Below are 15,835 nucleotides of genomic sequence, written 5' to 3'. Positions count from 1 at the left end.
GACTTTGGAGGGGTCTGGGGTGGCCTCTGCTGGCTCCTGGCCGGGCGCCTGCCATGGCCACACGGCTGCAGCTGTTTGGGGACATGTCCCATCTCGTCCCTCCGCGCCTGGGAAGGGGCACAGGGCTCCCGGCCCCTCTGTCTGTCCCCAGGGTGTGGGAGGAGCCCCCCGCCTGTCCCCTCGCACAGCTGGACCCGGGCTGGGACCATCCCCGGCGCTGCCGGGAAGGGGAATCAGCCCTGGGGGCAGAGCGCGGCTGGAAAAAGCAACAACCGCTTTATTTGGGAAGCCAGGCGCGATCCCAGCTCTGCCCCCGGGCTGTGTCACTCTGTCACTCTGTGTCACTCTGTGTCACCGGGCCGGTGTCACTCTGTCCTGGCGGCGCGGGGACAGCACGGAGCCCCTTTCCCGGCGCGCAGGGCCGTGCGGTAGGTGGGGTACAGCACCCCCGCCAGCACCAGGCTGCCACAGGCGAGCACGGTGAGAACCACCAGGGACCAGCGCAGCCCCAGCGGGCTGGGGGAGCTCTCTGCCGGCTGCTGGCAGGTGTGGGTGCTGTCCTGGAAGGTGCGGCCCGACGGGCAGGACGTGCAGTTGTCGGCAGAGGCGCCCTGGCAGGTGTAGCAGGACGGGTGGCAGCTGGCACAGACGAGGGCGGTGTCCCCAGGGGTGGCACTCCGGGCCCGGCCGTAGTAGCGTGGGGGGCAGTAGGGCAGGCAGGAGCCGTGGTGGATGTACAGGGAGCTGCCACAGTCTGTGGAGAGAGGCTGGGGTGAGGTCCTGGGGGACAAGAGCGTTGTCACTGTCCCCCCCAAAGCCTCGCTCACCCCTGCAGGCTCCCTGCTGGTCCCTGCTCAGACACTCGTCGGTGGTGGTGGCCGCGGAGCGCCGGGCTGGCATGTCCTCGTCCGTGCCGTGCAGGTGCAGGATGAAGCTGGTCAGCTGGCCTGGGGACAGGAGGGGACAGGGGGCTGGGAGCTTTGGGGTTGTGTCCTGCTCCCGGCCCTGTGCTGGCCAGGGGAGACCCTCAAAGCCAGCACAGGCTCCTGTGGGAAAGGAGGGCTGGGTGCCAGCAATAAGACAACAAATTGCCCATCCAAGTGGGGGAAGGGAGAATGACCAAACACGGGGTGAGCCCAGTAAAAATGGGGTTCACTCCGCCATGGGGCTCCCACCTGTGTTCCGGCCATCACCCCTGTTCTCCAGGTGGAGTGTCCAGGTCCCCTTGGGGTTCTCGTCCCAGAAGTGCGTGGACATGAAGGTCCAGTCCTTGTAGCCGTCCTGGCTGGTGTCGTAGGGGCTGCAGGAGGAGAGCAGAGCTGGGAGTGCCAGCCCAGGGGCCTGGAGGGGCGGGGTGTGCCCTGAAGGGTCACCCTGTTCTCGCTCTGAGGGGACATTTCCCCATGGCAGGGGCCCAGAGGAGTTTTGGGGAGTCCCCTGGCCCTGTCCTTACCGCACTGTCACCAGCGTGGACGTGGTCCCCATGGGGCTGCTCAGAGCCACCACCAGGTCCCCCCTGCGGCTGTAGCTCAGGGACAGCTGGACCTGGACGTGCTCCAGCGAGCGGATGCTCTGGGAGCAGGAGGAGACATCTGTGGAGATGCTGAGCCTGGAGCCGATGTCCCTGTCCAGGATGAGCTGCAGGTCAGGGCATTCCCTGCATGTCACATCCCACCCTTCTCCGTGGCCTCCCAGCACAGCAGTCCCTGTGCAGCACAGACACTTTTTGGAGTGCCTGTGGTGGGCACAGCAAGGCCCCAGACCTGCTGTCACTGTCCCTTACCTGGGGACCTGGACAGCCTGGACCGAGCACTTCTCCTGGGGCCGCGTCCCCGTCCAGGTGGCGGCCGCCTGCACCAGCAGCCCCGCGTCCAGCAGCCCGTAGCCGTAGTAGTGGCTCACTGGGACACAGGTGCCACCCAAGGGAGGGACCCGTGAGCCCCTCGGTGCCGTGGGGGGCTGCAGGGAGGGGTCGGAGGGGAGAGCCCTGCACTCACCCCAGCGCCCCACGCCGTTCTGGGCCCAGTCCTCTGCCTGCAGGTGTGCGGGTTTGGAGGCCCGGATGATGAGGTGCTGCAGGTCACGCCACGTCAGGGCTGGGCTGGAAGCGAGGAGGATGTGGGGACAGAGGTGCTGGTTGGTTTTTAAGGGGGAGGTTTGGCTCTTCTGGGGTGGGTAGAGCAACTGTCTGACCCCATGATCTCCTTCAGTGCCAAAATGGGAGCAAAGAGCTCCAGAGGAAAATCATCTGCTCTCCCACAGCCCTGGGAGAAGGCTGAAACTCTGCCCCCCAACCTTCCTGCTGTCCCTCCCTTTTCTCATCCCTGCTCAGGCACCAGCTCTCCCTGGGTGCTGTCCCTCTGTCTGTGTCACCTACTTGGCCTCCAGTGCCAGGGCCACCATGCCGGCGGCCAGCGGGGCCGAGGCCGAGGTGCCGGTGTGTTTGTCCGTGCAGCGGTGGTGCAGGTCAGTGGTCACCTGGGGGGGACAGGGAGGCTCAGAACTCTTTCCAACAAAGCCACCTGAACTTGGCCACCTTCACCAAATCCTCCTTTGATCTTTTTGGGCTCTGCACAGGCACCGAGCTAAAGCAGGGCTGGGCCCTGTGCCTGCCGTGGCACAGCTCTGGTGGCACTCACAATCTGCACCTTGCTGGTGGTCCTGCTGCTGTAGGTGGTGGTGAGGATGGCGGAGCAGCTCTCGCCGTAGCGGGGCCGCTGCCCGTCGCCCAGCACGCTGCCCACCGACACCGTGTAGATGCTGTTGGTGTACCCGTCGCAGTTGCAGTTGTCGTAGTTGATGCCACCGTTGCCTGAGGCCCAGATGAAGATGGAGCCGAGCCCGCCCCGTCCCTGTTGAAGGGCAGAGGGGGTGAGCATGGTGTCCCCATGGTGTCCCCGTGGTGTCCCCGAGGGCGGGGCTGGCCTTACTTGCATGACCCCTCTGCGGAAAGCGGCGGTGGCCAGGATTCCCGGCCCGTCCACCGTCCTGCCGTCGTCCTCGGGGCCCCAGCTGGCGCTGTAGACGTGGATGTGCTGTGGCTGCAGGCTCAGCGCCTGCGCCTCCACGATGTCCATGATGTTCCCGTCCAGCATCCGCACGCCTGAGGGGCACCGGGAGCCGCCGTGGCCGAGAGGCGGCAGCACCCGCCAGGGCCCGCGGTGGCTCCGAGGGGACAGGAGCCACGGGGACAGGAGCCACGGGCGTGCCATACCCCGGGAATGGCCTGGGGGCACCTTGCCAGCCCCCCACAGCTTCCAGCAGCTTTCACATGACCCTGCCCTAAGGAGATCAGGCCCCCCCGTGCTGCTGCCGTGAGCTGGTTCCCAAAGCTCCTCGTTAAGCCTTTTGTAATTAAGCCCGGGGAGTGCTCCCGGATTTTAACCCCCCTTTGACACCTTCACTTCCACAGCGGAGCCTGAGCCTGCCCTGCTGGTGCTGGGCTGGGCACTGAACCCCCGAGGGTGATGTGGTGAGCTCCAGTGCAGGATGAGCACAAAGTGGCATTTGGGGACAGAATGGAGTCCTGGGGGGCCCTTGGGGGTCCCTCGCTCACCCCTGCAGCACCCTGGGCCCCCCATAAACCCCAGAGCAGCCCCTCCTGCATTCCCACAGGGGGCTGGAGCTGATTTCCAACCTCCCTCCCTCCTCACCTCCGATTTTGGCGTTGTAGGCGACGCCTGCGCCGCAGATCCCGTTGTTGGCCACCGCTGCCACCTCCCCTGCACAGCGTGTCCCATGCCTGGGGGGGACACAGTGACCCTGTGAGGGGTGGGGGGGCTGGGACAGCCCCGGTTCCCCCCAGAAATGACCCCCCCAAGCGTGGGGAGCCGGGCGGGACCCACCAGTTCTTGTCGCCGTCGCCGTATCGGGGCTGGGGATCGGGGTCGTTGCTGTTGAAGTCGTAGCTTGCCAGCGGGTCCTGTTACAGAGCGAGGTGTGAGCCCAAGGGCCCGGCAGGGCTGTGACAGCTCGGCACAGGCGCCTGGCACCCGGCCCGGGGCTGGCACCGCCTGCCAGCCCGCGGGGACAGCGGGGCCCCTCCGTGCCCGGCTGCGCGGGGAGCTGGAGCTGAACCGAGCCCCGAGGGGGAAGGGAGCAGCGGGAGGGGCTGCGGGAGCTGGGGAAGGGAGAAAAGGAGGAGCAGGAGCGACCTCCTGGCTCTGCACAGCTCCCTGACAGGAGGGGACAGCCAGGGGGGGTCAGGCTCTGCTCCCAGGGGACAGCAGGACAAGAGGGGACAGCCCCAAGGTGTGCCAGGTGGGACATCGGCAGGAATTCCCTCATGGAAAGGGTGGTCAGGCACTGGCGGGGGCTGCCCAGGGAGGTTTGGGGTCGCCATCCCTGGAGGTGTCCAGGGGAAGCCTGGAGGTGGCACTCGGTGCTGTGGGCTGGTGACAAGCTGTGGCACAGGTGGGACTCGGTGATCCCAAAGCCCTTTCCCAACCTCAGTGACTCTGGGATTGGGCAGAAAGGGGCGAAAGCAGCACAGCTTTGCTGTTCCCCTGGCAGAGCCCAGAGCCACCTGAGGGTGACAGGACAGAGGAGCCACCACCCACGGGCGCTGTCATCGGCACCGGGGCTGCCTTTCCCTCCCCGTGGAGCCTTTACCAGCTTTACTGGCTTTGCAGCTCGCTGTAATTACCCCAATTCCGGGGGCTCCCGTGCGTGTGCAAGTTCTAACATTTCCTCAGAGCGAGATTTCACTGTGGGGAGGCTCCAAACCTTGGATCCAGCCCCGGAGAGGCCGAGCTCCCTCCTCACACTCCCGGGGGAGGGACGAAGGCAGCGACTCCCACCCTCCCTGGAGGAGCTGCTCCCTGCAAACCCCCCCAAAGTTACGTAGTTGGCAGCCAGGTCGGGATGATCCTTCTCCAGCCCATCATCCAGGACCGTCAGCACCACGCCCAGCCCCGTGTAGCCTCTGCTCCAGGCCGTCAGGATGTTCAGGTCGGGATGGATGTCGTTGTTCTGGAAGACAGATTAAATGTGACCGGGGTCACCCTGCAGGGCTCCTGCTGCCTCATCACTGCCGGCATTATGGTTTGTGTCTTGGCAGGGCACTGGGAAGGGCAGTGGAGGGATCCTGCCCCTCTGCTCGGCCCTGGGGGCACCTCTGGGGTGCTGTGACCAGCTCTGGGCTCCTCAGGACACGGAGTGGGCCCAGCAGAGGGTCACAGAGCTGAGGAAGGGGTTGGAGCATCTCTGGCAGAGCAAAGCTGAGGGAGCTGGGGCTGTTCAGCCTTGAGAGGGGCCCTCAGCCCTGCCTGCACTGAGGGCTCGGGGCGGAGACCAGGCTGTGCCCTGCGGGGCCCAGAAATGGCACCAGAGGAATTCCTGATCCCAGGAATTCCCCCTGCACGGCAGGAAGAACTTCAGTGTGTGGTGACCAAGCCCTGAACAGAGAGCAGGGAGGCTGTGGAGTCTCCCTCCCTGGGGATATCCCACAACAATCCTGTGCCCTGGGGATGGTGCCGAGCAGGGAGGTGGCTCGGGATGCCCCACTGCGGTCCCATCCCGTGATCTGGGCGAGGATGAGGAGGGGAGGCAGCCTGTTCTCACCATGTACCACTGCTTGGGGAACCAGGGGTCCGTGGGCACCACGCCCGTGCCTCTCTTGGAGCGCCTCTTCACCGTCTGCTGCTCAAACCACAGGACCTGGGCGGCGGGAGCAGCGCCGTGGGCACCGGGCAGCGCCTGCCCGCGGCCGTGCCCAGCTCCCTGTGCCCCCCTCCCTACCTGGGGGTCCCTGCTGAGCCGCGTGTGCCACCCCCAGTGCCTGCTCAGGGCTCTCTGCCGGGTGCCGCGGTGGCTGAAGTGGTGGAAGGGCTCTCCCTCCATCACCTGCGGGCACAGAGAGCGGTGCTGGGGGACAGCGGTGCCAGCCCCGGGGTCTGCGCAGGTCGGAACGGTGACTTTGATGTGAGCTGTGGTGTTAAAAGCGTCCCTTGGAGGCAGAGTGGAGCCCCGGGGAGGGGCTGTGTGCCCTCGCTCACCCTGCCTGCCCAGAGGCCCTTGGCTCTGAGGGTGGGGGGACACTGGCACGGTGTCCCCCGATGCCCAGGGAGCGTTTGAGGCCAGCTTGGAGCAACCTGGTCTAGTGGAAGATGTCCCTGCCCATGGGACAAGCGAAGGACACAAACAATGGGGCGGGTACGAGCGAGAATGTCGGGCCAGGGGCACACGGGGTGGGCCGGGCCCGCCTTTCCCCGCCCAGGCCGCACCTGGCCCAGGTAGAGCAGCCCGTGCCGGCGGGCCAGGGCCCGGGCGTCCCGCAGCCCCGCCGCCACCCGCACGGCCCAGCTGCTCAGGAAGACGCGGGGCTTGGCGGGGGCCGGTTGGGCGGTGGCGGCCACCGCGAACAGCGCGAACAACACCGGGAACAGCGACAGCGACAGCGCCGGGACCGGGCCGGGCCGAGCCGCCATGAGGCCGCGCCGCCGCTGCGCGCGTTGCCATGGCAACGGCCGGCCACGCCCCTCCGCACGGCCTCGCCTGATTGGCCCACCTTAATCCCCGCCCCGCCTTCTCATTGGCCACGCCCCAGCGTTAGTCCCGCCCCTCCCCCGGTTGTCCCCGCCCCGCCGTTTTGCCCCGCCTCCTTTCCCCTGGCCACGCCCCCGGCCCCGCCCCCCGCGGCCGCACTGACCGGGGCGCGGGGTCGGGCCGGGGCCGCTCCGGGGCCGCCGCCGCCGCTTCAGCACCTTCATCATCGCCACCGCCGCCATGGGCTCCGTGCAGCAGCGCCTGGAGCGCTTCCTCCACAGCCCCGGGCCGATCGGAGACCTGCTGGGCCAGCTGGAAGCCCGTACCGGCGTCCAACGGCTCTACCTGGCCTCAGGTGCGACCGGTACAGCGGGGCCTCCCCGGTTCTCCCGTTCTGTCCCCTTCTCCTCCGTATCCTGGGGCGCCTTGGCAGCTGCTCACCGTGGCTCTGGGCTCAGCACGGGGCACGGGGAGGGCAGGCAGGGCCGCCCTGGTTTGGGGGTGCGGAGCGGGGCCGGGCTGGGAGGGGGCTGGGGGTGCCGGGGGTGGTGTCGCTGTCACCGCGCTGCCCTCGCCTTCCGCAGGCACAAAATCCCGAAATCCCAAAGCTCACAGGGTCTGAGTGTCAGAGAGACCCTCGAGACCCCTGCCCCTGACTGAGGGGGTCCCCGTTCTGGGTGAGCCCCCAGATCGTGGTGGGTCAGGGCGGTGGGGATGGCAGCTCGTCCCTGTGTCCCACTGCTGGCGCGTGGGGATCCGGCCTTTAACCGGATCCCTGTTGTTCATTAATGAGGAACCAGCCGGATTCTCCCTGGGGTTCCTCCTCCTGGCACGCCGTGCCCCCTCTCCTCTGACCCTCGGCCCTGTGCCCTTGCTGCCAACTTGAACTGGCCTCACCCTCGAGCTCCAATTTGAGATTTCATATCAAACCTCCTATGGGGACTCGGGGCTTCCCTGTTTCCCGTGTCCCTCCAGGCCTTTTGGCCTCCAGGTGTGATTTCCTGGCCCTTCACCTGCAGCAGGGCTGCTGCTCCCGCTCTGAGGGCAGGAGTGTCCCTGAAGGAGCCCGTGCTGTGCAGGCTGTGGTGCCACTCAGGCGTCTTCCGAGCAAAACAACCCCGGGGGTTTGATCAGGCTCAGCCCTGATGGACTCCTGGGGAAGAACAAGAGTGGAGGCACCAAAAAAGTGATGGTTCTGCATTCTGGATCCCTGTCCTGGAAAGGAGAAGCTGTTGCTGGACTAAAAATTCCCGATTTCTCCCTCCCATGGCTCTGGAGCAATCCCTAATTTGTGTTTGGACCCATGGGCTGGGGTCTGGTGCAACCTCTGGGCACCACCACCTCCAGCCTCTCCCTCGGCGAAGGCTTTTCCTGGGTTTTTGCTGTTACATAAATTTCTCTGGGGGTTAAAATCCTGCGAAATCCCTTCTAAGGCTCTTGGGGAATGAAACCCAGCACTGCCTGGACCTGCCTGCCCTCCTCGGAGGGAGCTTTGGGATCGCTCCAAAGCCGCGCTGCTCCTGCCCATCTCCCGGGAAAGACCCGGAGCTGTGGCTGCCCCGGATCGGGGCCGGAGCTCAGCCCAGGAATGCTGCAGCGAGCAGAGCTGGGATAATCCTCCCTCCAAGCCCGAGCAAGGACTTTTAATTGGCCAGCACAGACAGGTTAATTCCCAGCTCTCTTGCCGCCCATGGAGGGGTTTGTTCCAGCGCTGGGGAGAAGCTGCTGGGCTGCACAAAGTGCTCCATCCCGTGTGTCCCTGAGGTTTTCCTGCCCTCTGAGCCCTGCTGTGGAGGCTCTGCCGTGGTTTCCACCCCAAAACCTCCCTGTCCCACCTTCCCCACCCGCCCTCTCTCTGACCCAGCCTCCTGCGAGTGTCCGAGCGCCGCGCAGGCTCCCGCGGCTCGAGTTTAATTAATTGAACGATCTAATTGAGCAGCAGCGAAGCGGGGTCGGATTGCCGCTCCCGGGGGAGCCGAGCCTGCCTTGGCCGGGGCTGCGCGGCCGCGGGAGGAGCCGCGGGAGGAGCCGCGGTCCGGGCGCCTGAGCCGGGAGCAGGGATCGTCCTTGAGCCGGAGCTCTGGGAACGCCGAGCGGGCGCGGGCGCGGGGGAGACGAGCGGAGGGAGCCTTGACTTTGGACCGTGGCTGTGTTTGCTGCCAGCGTCTCCGGTTCCTGCCGGAGCCCTGGCGCCGCTCCAGGGGTGAAAGTGCTGCGAGATTGGGGTGGTAAAAGTCCCATCCGAGCCAGGGGAGGGGACGGACGGTGACAGGAGGAGGTCACGGGGCCCTCGGGGTGGAGCAGGCTCCGCCACGTGCCTCGGCACATCGAGGCGTGGTGGAATTAATTGGGGTTGGTCGTTATCTCCTGTTCCCGCCCTGGGATGGAGAATCCCGCTCAGGAGACCCAGCGGGGTCTGCCCCTGGTGACAGCAGGCACCAGAGTGCCACCACCGTCCCCTGTGCCCCGCAGGCTCCGTGGCTTTCCTGGGGCTGTACCTCATGTTCGGCTATGGAGCTTCCCTGCTCTGCAACCTCATCGGCTTCGTCTACCCCGCCTACGCCTCGTGAGTACCTGTCCCACACCTGGGGAGCCTCCCCTGCCCTCGCCGAGGGTCTCCCTGCTCACTGAAGGGTTCATTATGGCTGGGGAGCTCTTCCTGAGAGCGCTGGGACCGCGCCAGCCCAGCGGGCAGGTCCCCTCCGGGGCTGGGAGGGTTTGGGAAGGTTGGAGCCCGTGCCGGGCCTGCAGCAGCCGTGTCCTTCCCTCCCCTGTCATGCCGCAGCATCAAAGCCATCGAGAGCCACAGCAAGGAGGATGACACCACGTGGCTCACCTACTGGGTGGTGTACGGCGTCTTCAGCGTGGCCGAGTTCTTCTCCGACCTTTTCCTCTACTGGTTCCCCTTCTACTATGCCGGGAAGGTAAAATGGGATCCTCCCGTCCCGGGGCTCTGCCCGGGAGCAGAGTGGGCTGCACCCAGCTCAGACCCTGGCACCTCCAGCGAGCTGCACCCTTGGGTGCTGCTGTCAGACCCATCTGGGGGGTCCCGGAGCCACTTAGCCCCTCGTGTCCCCACAGTGCGTGTTCCTGGTGTGGTGCATGGCCCCCGTGCCCTGGAACGGCTCCCAGGTTCTCTACCACAGCGTCATCCGGCCCTTCTTCCTCAAGCACCACAAGGCCGTGGACAACATGATGGGCGACATCGGCACCAAGGCCCTGGACGCGGCCTCCGCTGTCACCCGAGAAGGTGACTCGGGTCTCCTGTCCCTCCGTCCTGCCCCATGTCCGGGTGGGGCGGGGGCGTGGGCAGCTCGGTTTAGTTCCCAGCCAGCGATCGTTTCCCGGTGCCCGTGGCGGGAGCCCCGGGGTGGGTCAGGGTCCCCTCTCTAACCTCTCTCTCCTCTCCGCGCTGCGCGGTCCAGTCCTGCAGACTCTGGCCAAGAGCAGAGCCCGGCTGGCGGCCGGCGTGGCCCCGCAGCCCAGCCTGCCCGTATGTACCGAGCCGCGGTCCCGCTGCCGCCGCGTGGGGACCGGGCCGGGCCGGGCCGGGCCGTGCCGGGCGCCCCCGCTGCCCGTGCCCGCCGCGGCGCCGCTCGGCGCCCTCTGCTCCCGCTGGCACCGGCGCGGCTCCCGCACGCCCGGCCCTTTCTCCCGTGGCGTGGGTAGAGCAGAGCTTCCCTCCCGCTGCTCCGTAGCCAGACCCCATCCGTGTGTCCGTCCGTGCGTCCGTCCATTGTGCATCCCCTGTGTCCCTCAGCGCTGCTGCCGACCTGGGGCTCCCCTCCGGAGCCCCCCCGGGTGCGGGGAGGGCAGGGCTGGCTGTCACCGCCGTGCTCAGCGGGACAGCGAGGGAACGGGCCGGTGACCGGGGCCGGGCCGGGCCGTGCCCCCGGGACACCAGCCGCTGCCCCGGGGACAGGCACTAACGCCGTCCGTGTCTCCGCAGGCTTCAAAGCACCCCTGAACCTGGCAGAGTTAGCACAGAAGGCGAAGTGAGAGGGGCATCGGCGCCTCTGGTACCGGCACTACAGCCCCGGTACTGGGACCGGTACCGGCACCAGCGGCCCCAGTACCGGCACCCAGCACGCTCCCAGTACTGGTACCGGCAAACCCCATTCTGGCACCGAAGTCCCTCATACAGACGCCGGTACCGGCACCGTGCTCCCGGTACTGGTACTGGCATCCTCCGTTCTGGCACCGACGTCCCCCGTACAGACACCGGTACCGGCACCGTGCTCCCGGTACCGGTACCCTGTGAGCGGTACCGGCCAGCCGGGCCGTACCCGTCCGGGACCCCGAGTTTGCCCAGTCCGAGCCCGTTGTTCCCCAGCCCCCCAATAAACGCCGGTGCCCACCGAGCGCCGCTCCCGCCCCGCGCGTTCCGTGACACCGCGCGGCGCCTTTAAGAGAACCGGGGGGCGGAGCCTTTGGGAGTGGGCGTGGCTGTCCTGATGACGTGTCCGGGGCGTGGCGGAAGTGCGGCCGGACGGTGGCCGGAAGGGGGGTCGGTCTGTCTGTCTGTCGGTCCGTCCGCGGTACCGGGAGGGGTCGGTCTGTCCGGCGGGGGGGATCAGGGGGCTCTGTCCGTGTGTCTGGGGGGCGGAGGGGGCCGGGTTATCTCTGCGGGGGCGGGGCTCTGTCTGTCTGTCCGAGGTGGGGCAAGGAGAGGTCTGTCCGTCTGTCTGTCCGTCCAAAGGGCGGGGGAAGGGGCGAGTCTGTCCGTCTGGGGAGAAGAGAGTCGGTCTGTCTGGCGTGGTGGGGGGGGGCAGCACAGGAGAGCTTTGTGTCTGTTTTGAGGGGAGGCAGCTGTCTGTCGGTCTGTCCGGAGGGGAAGGTGCAGGAGGTTCTGTTTGTCCATCCGGGGGGACAGCGAGGGGGGCTCTGCCTGCTGCGGGGTGTCCGTCTGTCTGTCCAAAGGGCAGCACCGAGGGTCAGTCAGTCTTGGGGGGATAGAAAAGAGGGAGTGTCTGTCTGTCTGTCTGTCCGGAGGGGAAGGTGCAGGGGGTTCTGTTTGTCCATCCTAGAGGACAGCAAGGGGGTTCTGCCTGCTGCGGGGGGTCTGTCTGTCTGTCTGTCCAAAGGGCAGCACCGGGGGTCAGTCTTTCTTGAGGGGTAGAAAAGGGGGGCTGTCTGTCTGTGTCCGTCTGTCTGTCCAAAGAGCAGCACCGAGGGTCAGTCAGTCCTGGAGGGATAGAAAAGAGGGAGTGTCTGTCTGTCTGTCTGTCCAAAGGGCAGCACCGGGGGTCAGTCTTTCTTGAGGGGATAGAAAAGAGGGGCTGTCTGTGTGTCTGTCTGTCTGTCCGCCCGGGCTGGGCGCAGCGCCCTCACCCTCCCCTCTCCTCAGCCCCCCCCCGGGATGAGCCCCAAGGCCAAGCGGGTGCTGCCCACCCGCCCTGAGCCCCCCAGCGCCGAGCAGATCCTGGCCGACGTGCAGGGCACCGACCCCACCGACCCCGTGTTCGTCCTCCCCGCCGAGCCCCCCCAGGAGAGCGGCCCCGCTCCAGGTGAGCCCCGCCTGGGGGGAAAAGGGGGGCGTGGGGACCCCCCGAACCCCGCTGAGCCCCGGCTCTGCCCGCCAGGCTGCCCCGAGCCCGCGGCCGAGGAGCGGGAGCGGCTGTACCGGCAGATCCGCGCCTACGTGGGGATGAACCAGCGGCTGCAGCGCTCCCGGGAGCAGCTGCGGGAGCGGCGCCGGGAGCTGCAGAGGGTCGGGGAGGCGCTGGACGGCGGCATCGCCGAGATGAGGCAGAGGGCGTTCTGAGGGATCTGCCGTGCTGCGGTTTCACTTTCCCAAAAACTTTTCCCTCGGGAGGATCCGGATTTGCCGGTGACCTTTTCCCAGGGATCCTCCCTCCTTTGCTGGAACAAAGGCTTGTGCCCCTCCTCCTGTCCCCGATCCGGCTGCCATGTCCCCCGTGGGTGGCACGTCCTCTCCTCCCTACGACTTTTCCCTCTGGTACTTCCCCGAGGATGACCACGTCGCCTCCCGCATCGCGGAGCGCCTGAGGGAGGAGGGGTTTCGGGGCTTCACCGAGCACCAGGACTTGGTAGCCGGGCGATCTGTCATCGTGTCAGCCGTGGAGGCCATCGAGGCCAGCCGCGTGGCCATCCTGCTCCTCTCGGCCAAGTCCGTGGGCGACCGGTGGTGCCAGCGCGTGTCCCAGTGGAACCTGCTCTGCAGCGTCCGCCAGCGCGGCCCCAGGGTGGTCCCGGTGTGCGTGGGGGTCTCCAGGGCCGAGGTGCCCCCGCTCCTGCGGCACCTGGTCCCGCTGGAGTACCAGAACGAGTTCTTCTTCCCGCGCCTCCTGGCCAGCCTGAGGTCCCGCCCAAGGAGCGGGGCCGGGCGGGTCCCGCCCGAGGGGACGAACTGAGGGACCCCCGGCGGGGCTGGGCGGGGGCGGGCACGGCCCCACGGTGTGAAAACCCGCCCTGTTTCGCTAATAAAGGTGGTGGGAATGGGTCACTGCGGGCTGTCATAAATCTCAACCCCCTCCCATTTCTGGGAGCTGGAGCTGCCGCCTCCTGCCCGCAGAGCCGAGCGCTGGCGGGGCCGCGGGTGTTGCCCACCCCCTCAGGTGTCACCTTGCGGGTGCTTCTTCCCCTTCCTGCCCCCGAGGGGGATCCGTTCGCCGCTCCCGCTGCTCTCACACGCGGCCCGGGGCTGCTGCAGACGCGGGGCGGGCGCGATGGGGGCGAGGCGCTGCCTGGGGCCGCTGCTGCTGCTGCTGCTGCTCCTCCTGCGGGGAGAGCCCCGCGGCTCGCAGGCACTGGCCGGGGACGGGAGCTGGCTGCAGCCCTCGATCATCGGGGGACACGAGGCCAAGCCCCACTCGCGGCCCTACATGGTGTCCCTGCAGTTCGGGGGGGTTCACGCCTGCGGGGCAGCGCTGCTGCACCGGCGCTGGGCGCTGACGGCTGCTCACTGCCTGTCCGGGAGGTGAGTCCGGCCCCGGGGAAGGGACGGCGCTCCGGTGAGCGGCACCGGGCTGACACCGCTCCCGGGGCGGGGCAGGTCGTGGCACAAGGGGGTGCTGGTGGCGGGGCTGCACAGCTGGCGGCACCGCGGGGCGGACGCGCAGAGCTTCGCCATCCGGGCTGCGTGTCCCCACCCCGGCTACGACCGAGACAAGATGGAGAACGACCTGCTCCTGCTCCAGGTAGGGCCGGGCCGGCCGCGGGGAGGGCTCCGAGGAGCGGCGGCGGTGCCGGGAAGCGCTGCGGGGAAGGGGCGGGAGTGATCGCACGGTGCCGGTGCAGCTGCGCTCGCAGCCGAGCGGCTCGCTGACATTTCCGCTTCTCACCCCCGAGAGATTTCACACCCGGGTGTCATCTCCCCGCTCCCGTGGGCGCTGCATCGGCTCCGTGCTCCCCTTCCCCCCGCGGCCTCGGGGGGCTCCTCCTCAGCCCCCCACTTGCTCCCTCTCGGCCCCTCACCTGCGGTACTGGGGGCTCCCCCCAGCCCCCCATTGGGGTGCTCCCCTCTGACGCCCCACCCGCGGTTCTGGGGCGCTCCCTGCCCGCCCCTCTGCCCACGGGGAGGGGTCTGACACCGCCCCCCGCCCGCAGCTGGACGGGACGGTGACACTGAGCAGGACACGGCGGCTGATCTCGCTGCCGAGGCGGGAGCCGAAGCCGGGGGCGCGGTGCAGCCTGGCGGGCTGGGGGCTCACCCACCCCAAGGGCGGGGGCCCGTCGCCCACCCTGCAGGAGCTGGAGGTGACGGTGATGGACACGCGGGTGTGCAACAACAGCCGCTTCTGGCGCGGAGAAATCGGCCCCGCCATGATCTGCTTCCAGGGGCAGCCCCCCGGCTCGACCCCCGCCAAGGTGAGAGTTTGGGGCTCCAGGGGTTGCGCAGGGTGCGGGGGGCTCCGGAGGCTGCAAAGCTCTGCCCACCCCCAGCCCAGGTGCGGGGGGCTCCGGGGAGGATGCTCACCCCGAGCAGGTGAGGTGTCCCCCTGGCCATGGTGGGAGGGACACCCAGGACAGGACAGGTCCCTTGTCCCCTGGCAGGGGTGCACTGGCCGGTGTCCCCTCCCCTCCAGGGTGACTCCGGGGGCCCGCTGGTGTGCGGGAAGTGGCCGGCAGTGGCCGGCGTGATGTCCTTCCGCGGCAAGAACCCCACCGACCCCTCCAAGCCGCCGGTGGCCACCTCGACCGTGAAGCACAAGAAATGGATCCAGAAGACGCTGCGGAGGGGCTGCAAACCCAGCGAGCTCGAACACACGGTACGGACCAAACGCTCTTTCCTATTTACACAGGTTGGCTTTTAATCGGGAATACTGTCCAGACTCTGGTAAAATAACATCCTTAGTACATAGATACAGCCACGGCCCGCGGAGCCCGGCGGGGCTGTGGGGAGGGCGGTGGTTCGGACCCTGGGGGCGGTGCTGACCCTCCTGCCTCCCCTGCGCCCCCTCACAGCCCCCGGGAGTGCCGCTCCTGGGATTTTCCTCCTTTTCTTCAGTCCCGGCCGCTGGTCCCTCCGTGCTGGCCACTGCCAGGGCAGGGGGGCTCCAGTGGGCACCGGGGTGTGCCCGTCCCCAGGACCCCAGTGCACCCCCCTGGGGACCCCCTGCATGTCCCCACGGTCCCGGTGTCTCCCTGGCTCTGCTCTGTGTCCCCAGAGCTGCACAATGTCCCCACAGCCACCACCCAGGTGTGTCCCCATAGCCCTGTGTCTGTCCCTGCAGCCCCCAGTGGCACTGGGGGGGCACAAGGGTCACCCCACCCAAAGCAGGAGTGATACTGCAGGATGGGGAGGTATCCGAGGGGTCTGGGACCCCCTGAATTGGGGGTCCCACTGCAGCCCATCCCGGGGGGTGAGGCACTTCCCACACACCCCAATTTCGGCCGGGCTGGCAGCAGGAGTGGGGGTGTCCCCAGGGTTTTGGGGCTGGGACTCCTCGTGCTCGTGGGCGTGATCCAGTCCTGGATGGATCCGTGTCCACATCCCCAAGGACACACCGGGAATCCCGGCTGCCAGCCCAGGCTCTGCTGCCCTGGTGGTGAGGCTGGGGGGCTGGGGGTGAAGGTAAGGGACGCCAGACCCTTTCCTGGGGGTTGGGAATCCCAGTGCCAGCTCAGCGTGCTGTCCCCTCCCGGAGCAGCCCCCCAGCCTGTGACAGCACCACGGGATGAGCTCATCGGGACCCCCGCCACCCCCGCGAGCCCTGCCCAGCTCCTCCTGCACCATTTCCTGCACCATTTCCTCCTGCCACCACCTCGGACCGGCACAGGTCACCCGTCAGCAACCAGGAGCCTCCAGCAGCACAAACGGGGGTCCTGGTCCCCATGTCCCCTCCAAAGCCTCTCCCCTGCGTCCCTTCCCCTGCTAATAAACGAG

General features: G+C 67.7%; 4 protein-coding genes across 6 annotated transcripts; 3 read left to right on the top strand and 1 right to left on the bottom strand.

Annotated features, from left to right (window-relative positions):
• Positions 1 to 264: 264 nt before the first annotated feature.
• LOC134554418 (proprotein convertase subtilisin/kexin type 4-like) lies at positions 265 to 6,530 on the bottom strand. 2 transcript variants are annotated; one of them, XM_063404965.1, is made up of 15 exons: positions 6,225 to 6,530; positions 5,740 to 5,844; positions 5,563 to 5,658; positions 4,843 to 4,971; positions 3,846 to 3,922; positions 3,654 to 3,742; positions 2,931 to 3,103; positions 2,640 to 2,852; positions 2,378 to 2,478; positions 1,998 to 2,101; positions 1,784 to 1,901; positions 1,454 to 1,624; positions 1,176 to 1,300; positions 828 to 947; positions 265 to 754 (listed from the first exon to the last, which is right to left on the bottom strand). In XM_063404965.1, the coding sequence occupies exons 1-15, from the start codon at positions 6,426 to 6,428 to the stop codon at positions 366 to 368; spliced, it is 2,214 nt and encodes a 737-aa protein (XP_063261035.1). In that variant the 5' UTR covers positions 6,429 to 6,530; the 3' UTR covers positions 265 to 365. The 2 variants fall into 2 exon arrangements, with proteins under 2 accessions (XP_063261035.1, XP_063261036.1); XM_063404966.1 differs by lacking the exon at positions 6,225 to 6,530 and adding an exon at positions 5,997 to 6,133 and having other exon boundaries at positions 266 to 754.
• Positions 6,531 to 6,606: 76 nt separating this feature from the next.
• LOC134554318 (receptor expression-enhancing protein 6-like) lies at positions 6,607 to 10,941 on the top strand. Its single transcript, XM_063404871.1, has 5 exons — positions 6,607 to 6,841; positions 8,959 to 9,052; positions 9,272 to 9,410; positions 9,568 to 9,736; positions 10,436 to 10,941. The coding sequence occupies exons 1-5, from the start codon at positions 6,727 to 6,729 to the stop codon at positions 10,483 to 10,485; spliced, it is 567 nt and encodes a 188-aa protein (XP_063260941.1). The 5' UTR covers positions 6,607 to 6,726; the 3' UTR covers positions 10,486 to 10,941.
• Positions 10,926 to 12,952, top strand: LOC134554322 (UPF0449 protein C19orf25 homolog). Of its 2 annotated transcripts, none has more exons than XM_063404877.1 (3): positions 10,926 to 10,997; positions 11,834 to 11,993; positions 12,069 to 12,952. In XM_063404877.1, the coding sequence occupies exons 1-3, from the start codon at positions 10,941 to 10,943 to the stop codon at positions 12,248 to 12,250; spliced, it is 399 nt and encodes a 132-aa protein (XP_063260947.1). In that variant the 5' UTR covers positions 10,926 to 10,940; the 3' UTR covers positions 12,251 to 12,952. The 2 variants fall into 2 exon arrangements, with proteins under 2 accessions (XP_063260947.1, XP_063260946.1); XM_063404876.1 differs by having other exon boundaries at positions 10,926 to 11,036.
• Positions 12,953 to 13,090: 138 nt separating this feature from the next.
• LOC134553546 (granzyme M-like) lies at positions 13,091 to 15,822 on the top strand. The gene is made up of 5 exons (XM_063403362.1): positions 13,091 to 13,426; positions 13,502 to 13,646; positions 14,056 to 14,316; positions 14,535 to 14,717; positions 15,600 to 15,822. The coding sequence occupies exons 1-5, from the start codon at positions 13,176 to 13,178 to the stop codon at positions 15,612 to 15,614; spliced, it is 855 nt and encodes a 284-aa protein (XP_063259432.1). The 5' UTR covers positions 13,091 to 13,175; the 3' UTR covers positions 15,615 to 15,822.
• Positions 15,823 to 15,835: the final 13 nt, after the last annotated feature.

The sequence above is a fragment of the Prinia subflava genome, chromosome 8, assembly GCF_021018805.1.
Source record: "Prinia subflava isolate CZ2003 ecotype Zambia chromosome 8, Cam_Psub_1.2, whole genome shotgun sequence".
Lineage (NCBI taxonomy): Eukaryota > Metazoa > Chordata > Aves > Passeriformes > Cisticolidae > Prinia > Prinia subflava.
This window is presented reverse-complemented; position numbering and strand designations above follow the sequence as displayed.

Excerpts from the sequence above, each read along its gene's own strand:
- LOC134554418 (XM_063404965.1), bottom strand. The coding sequence starts at position 6,428 with ATGGCGGCTCGGCCCGGCCCGGTCCCGGCGCTGTCGCTGTCGCTGTTC. Across the intron at positions 4,972-5,562 it reads TCCCCAAGCAGTGGTACATG|AACAACGACATCCATCCCGA; the intron begins GTGAGAACAGGC and ends TCTGTCTTCCAG. Across the intron at positions 2,102-2,377 it reads GCCCTGGCACTGGAGGCCAA|CCCAGCCCTGACGTGGCGTG; the intron begins GTAGGTGACACA and ends CCTCGCTTCCAG.
- LOC134554318 (XM_063404871.1), top strand. The coding sequence starts at position 6,727 with ATGGGCTCCGTGCAGCAGCGCCTGGAGCGCTTCCTCCACAGCCCCGGG. Across the intron at positions 9,411-9,567 it reads CCTTCTACTATGCCGGGAAG|TGCGTGTTCCTGGTGTGGTG; the intron begins GTAAAATGGGAT and ends GTGTCCCCACAG. Across the intron at positions 9,737-10,435 it reads CTCCGCTGTCACCCGAGAAG|GCTTCAAAGCACCCCTGAAC; the intron begins GTGACTCGGGTC and ends GTGTCTCCGCAG.
- LOC134554322 (XM_063404876.1), top strand. The coding sequence starts at position 10,941 with ATGACGTGTCCGGGGCGTGGCGGAAGTGCGGCCGGACGGTGGCCGGAA. Across the intron at positions 11,037-11,833 it reads CGTCCGCGGTACCGGGAGGG|CCCCCCCCCGGGATGAGCCC; the intron begins GTCGGTCTGTCC and ends CCCTCTCCTCAG. Across the intron at positions 11,994-12,068 it reads GGAGAGCGGCCCCGCTCCAG|GCTGCCCCGAGCCCGCGGCC; the intron begins GTGAGCCCCGCC and ends TCTGCCCGCCAG.
- LOC134553546 (XM_063403362.1), top strand. The coding sequence starts at position 13,176 with ATGGGGGCGAGGCGCTGCCTGGGGCCGCTGCTGCTGCTGCTGCTGCTC. Across the intron at positions 13,647-14,055 it reads ACGACCTGCTCCTGCTCCAG|CTGGACGGGACGGTGACACT; the intron begins GTAGGGCCGGGC and ends CCCCGCCCGCAG. Across the intron at positions 14,317-14,534 it reads CCGGCTCGACCCCCGCCAAG|GGTGACTCCGGGGGCCCGCT; the intron begins GTGAGAGTTTGG and ends CCTCCCCTCCAG.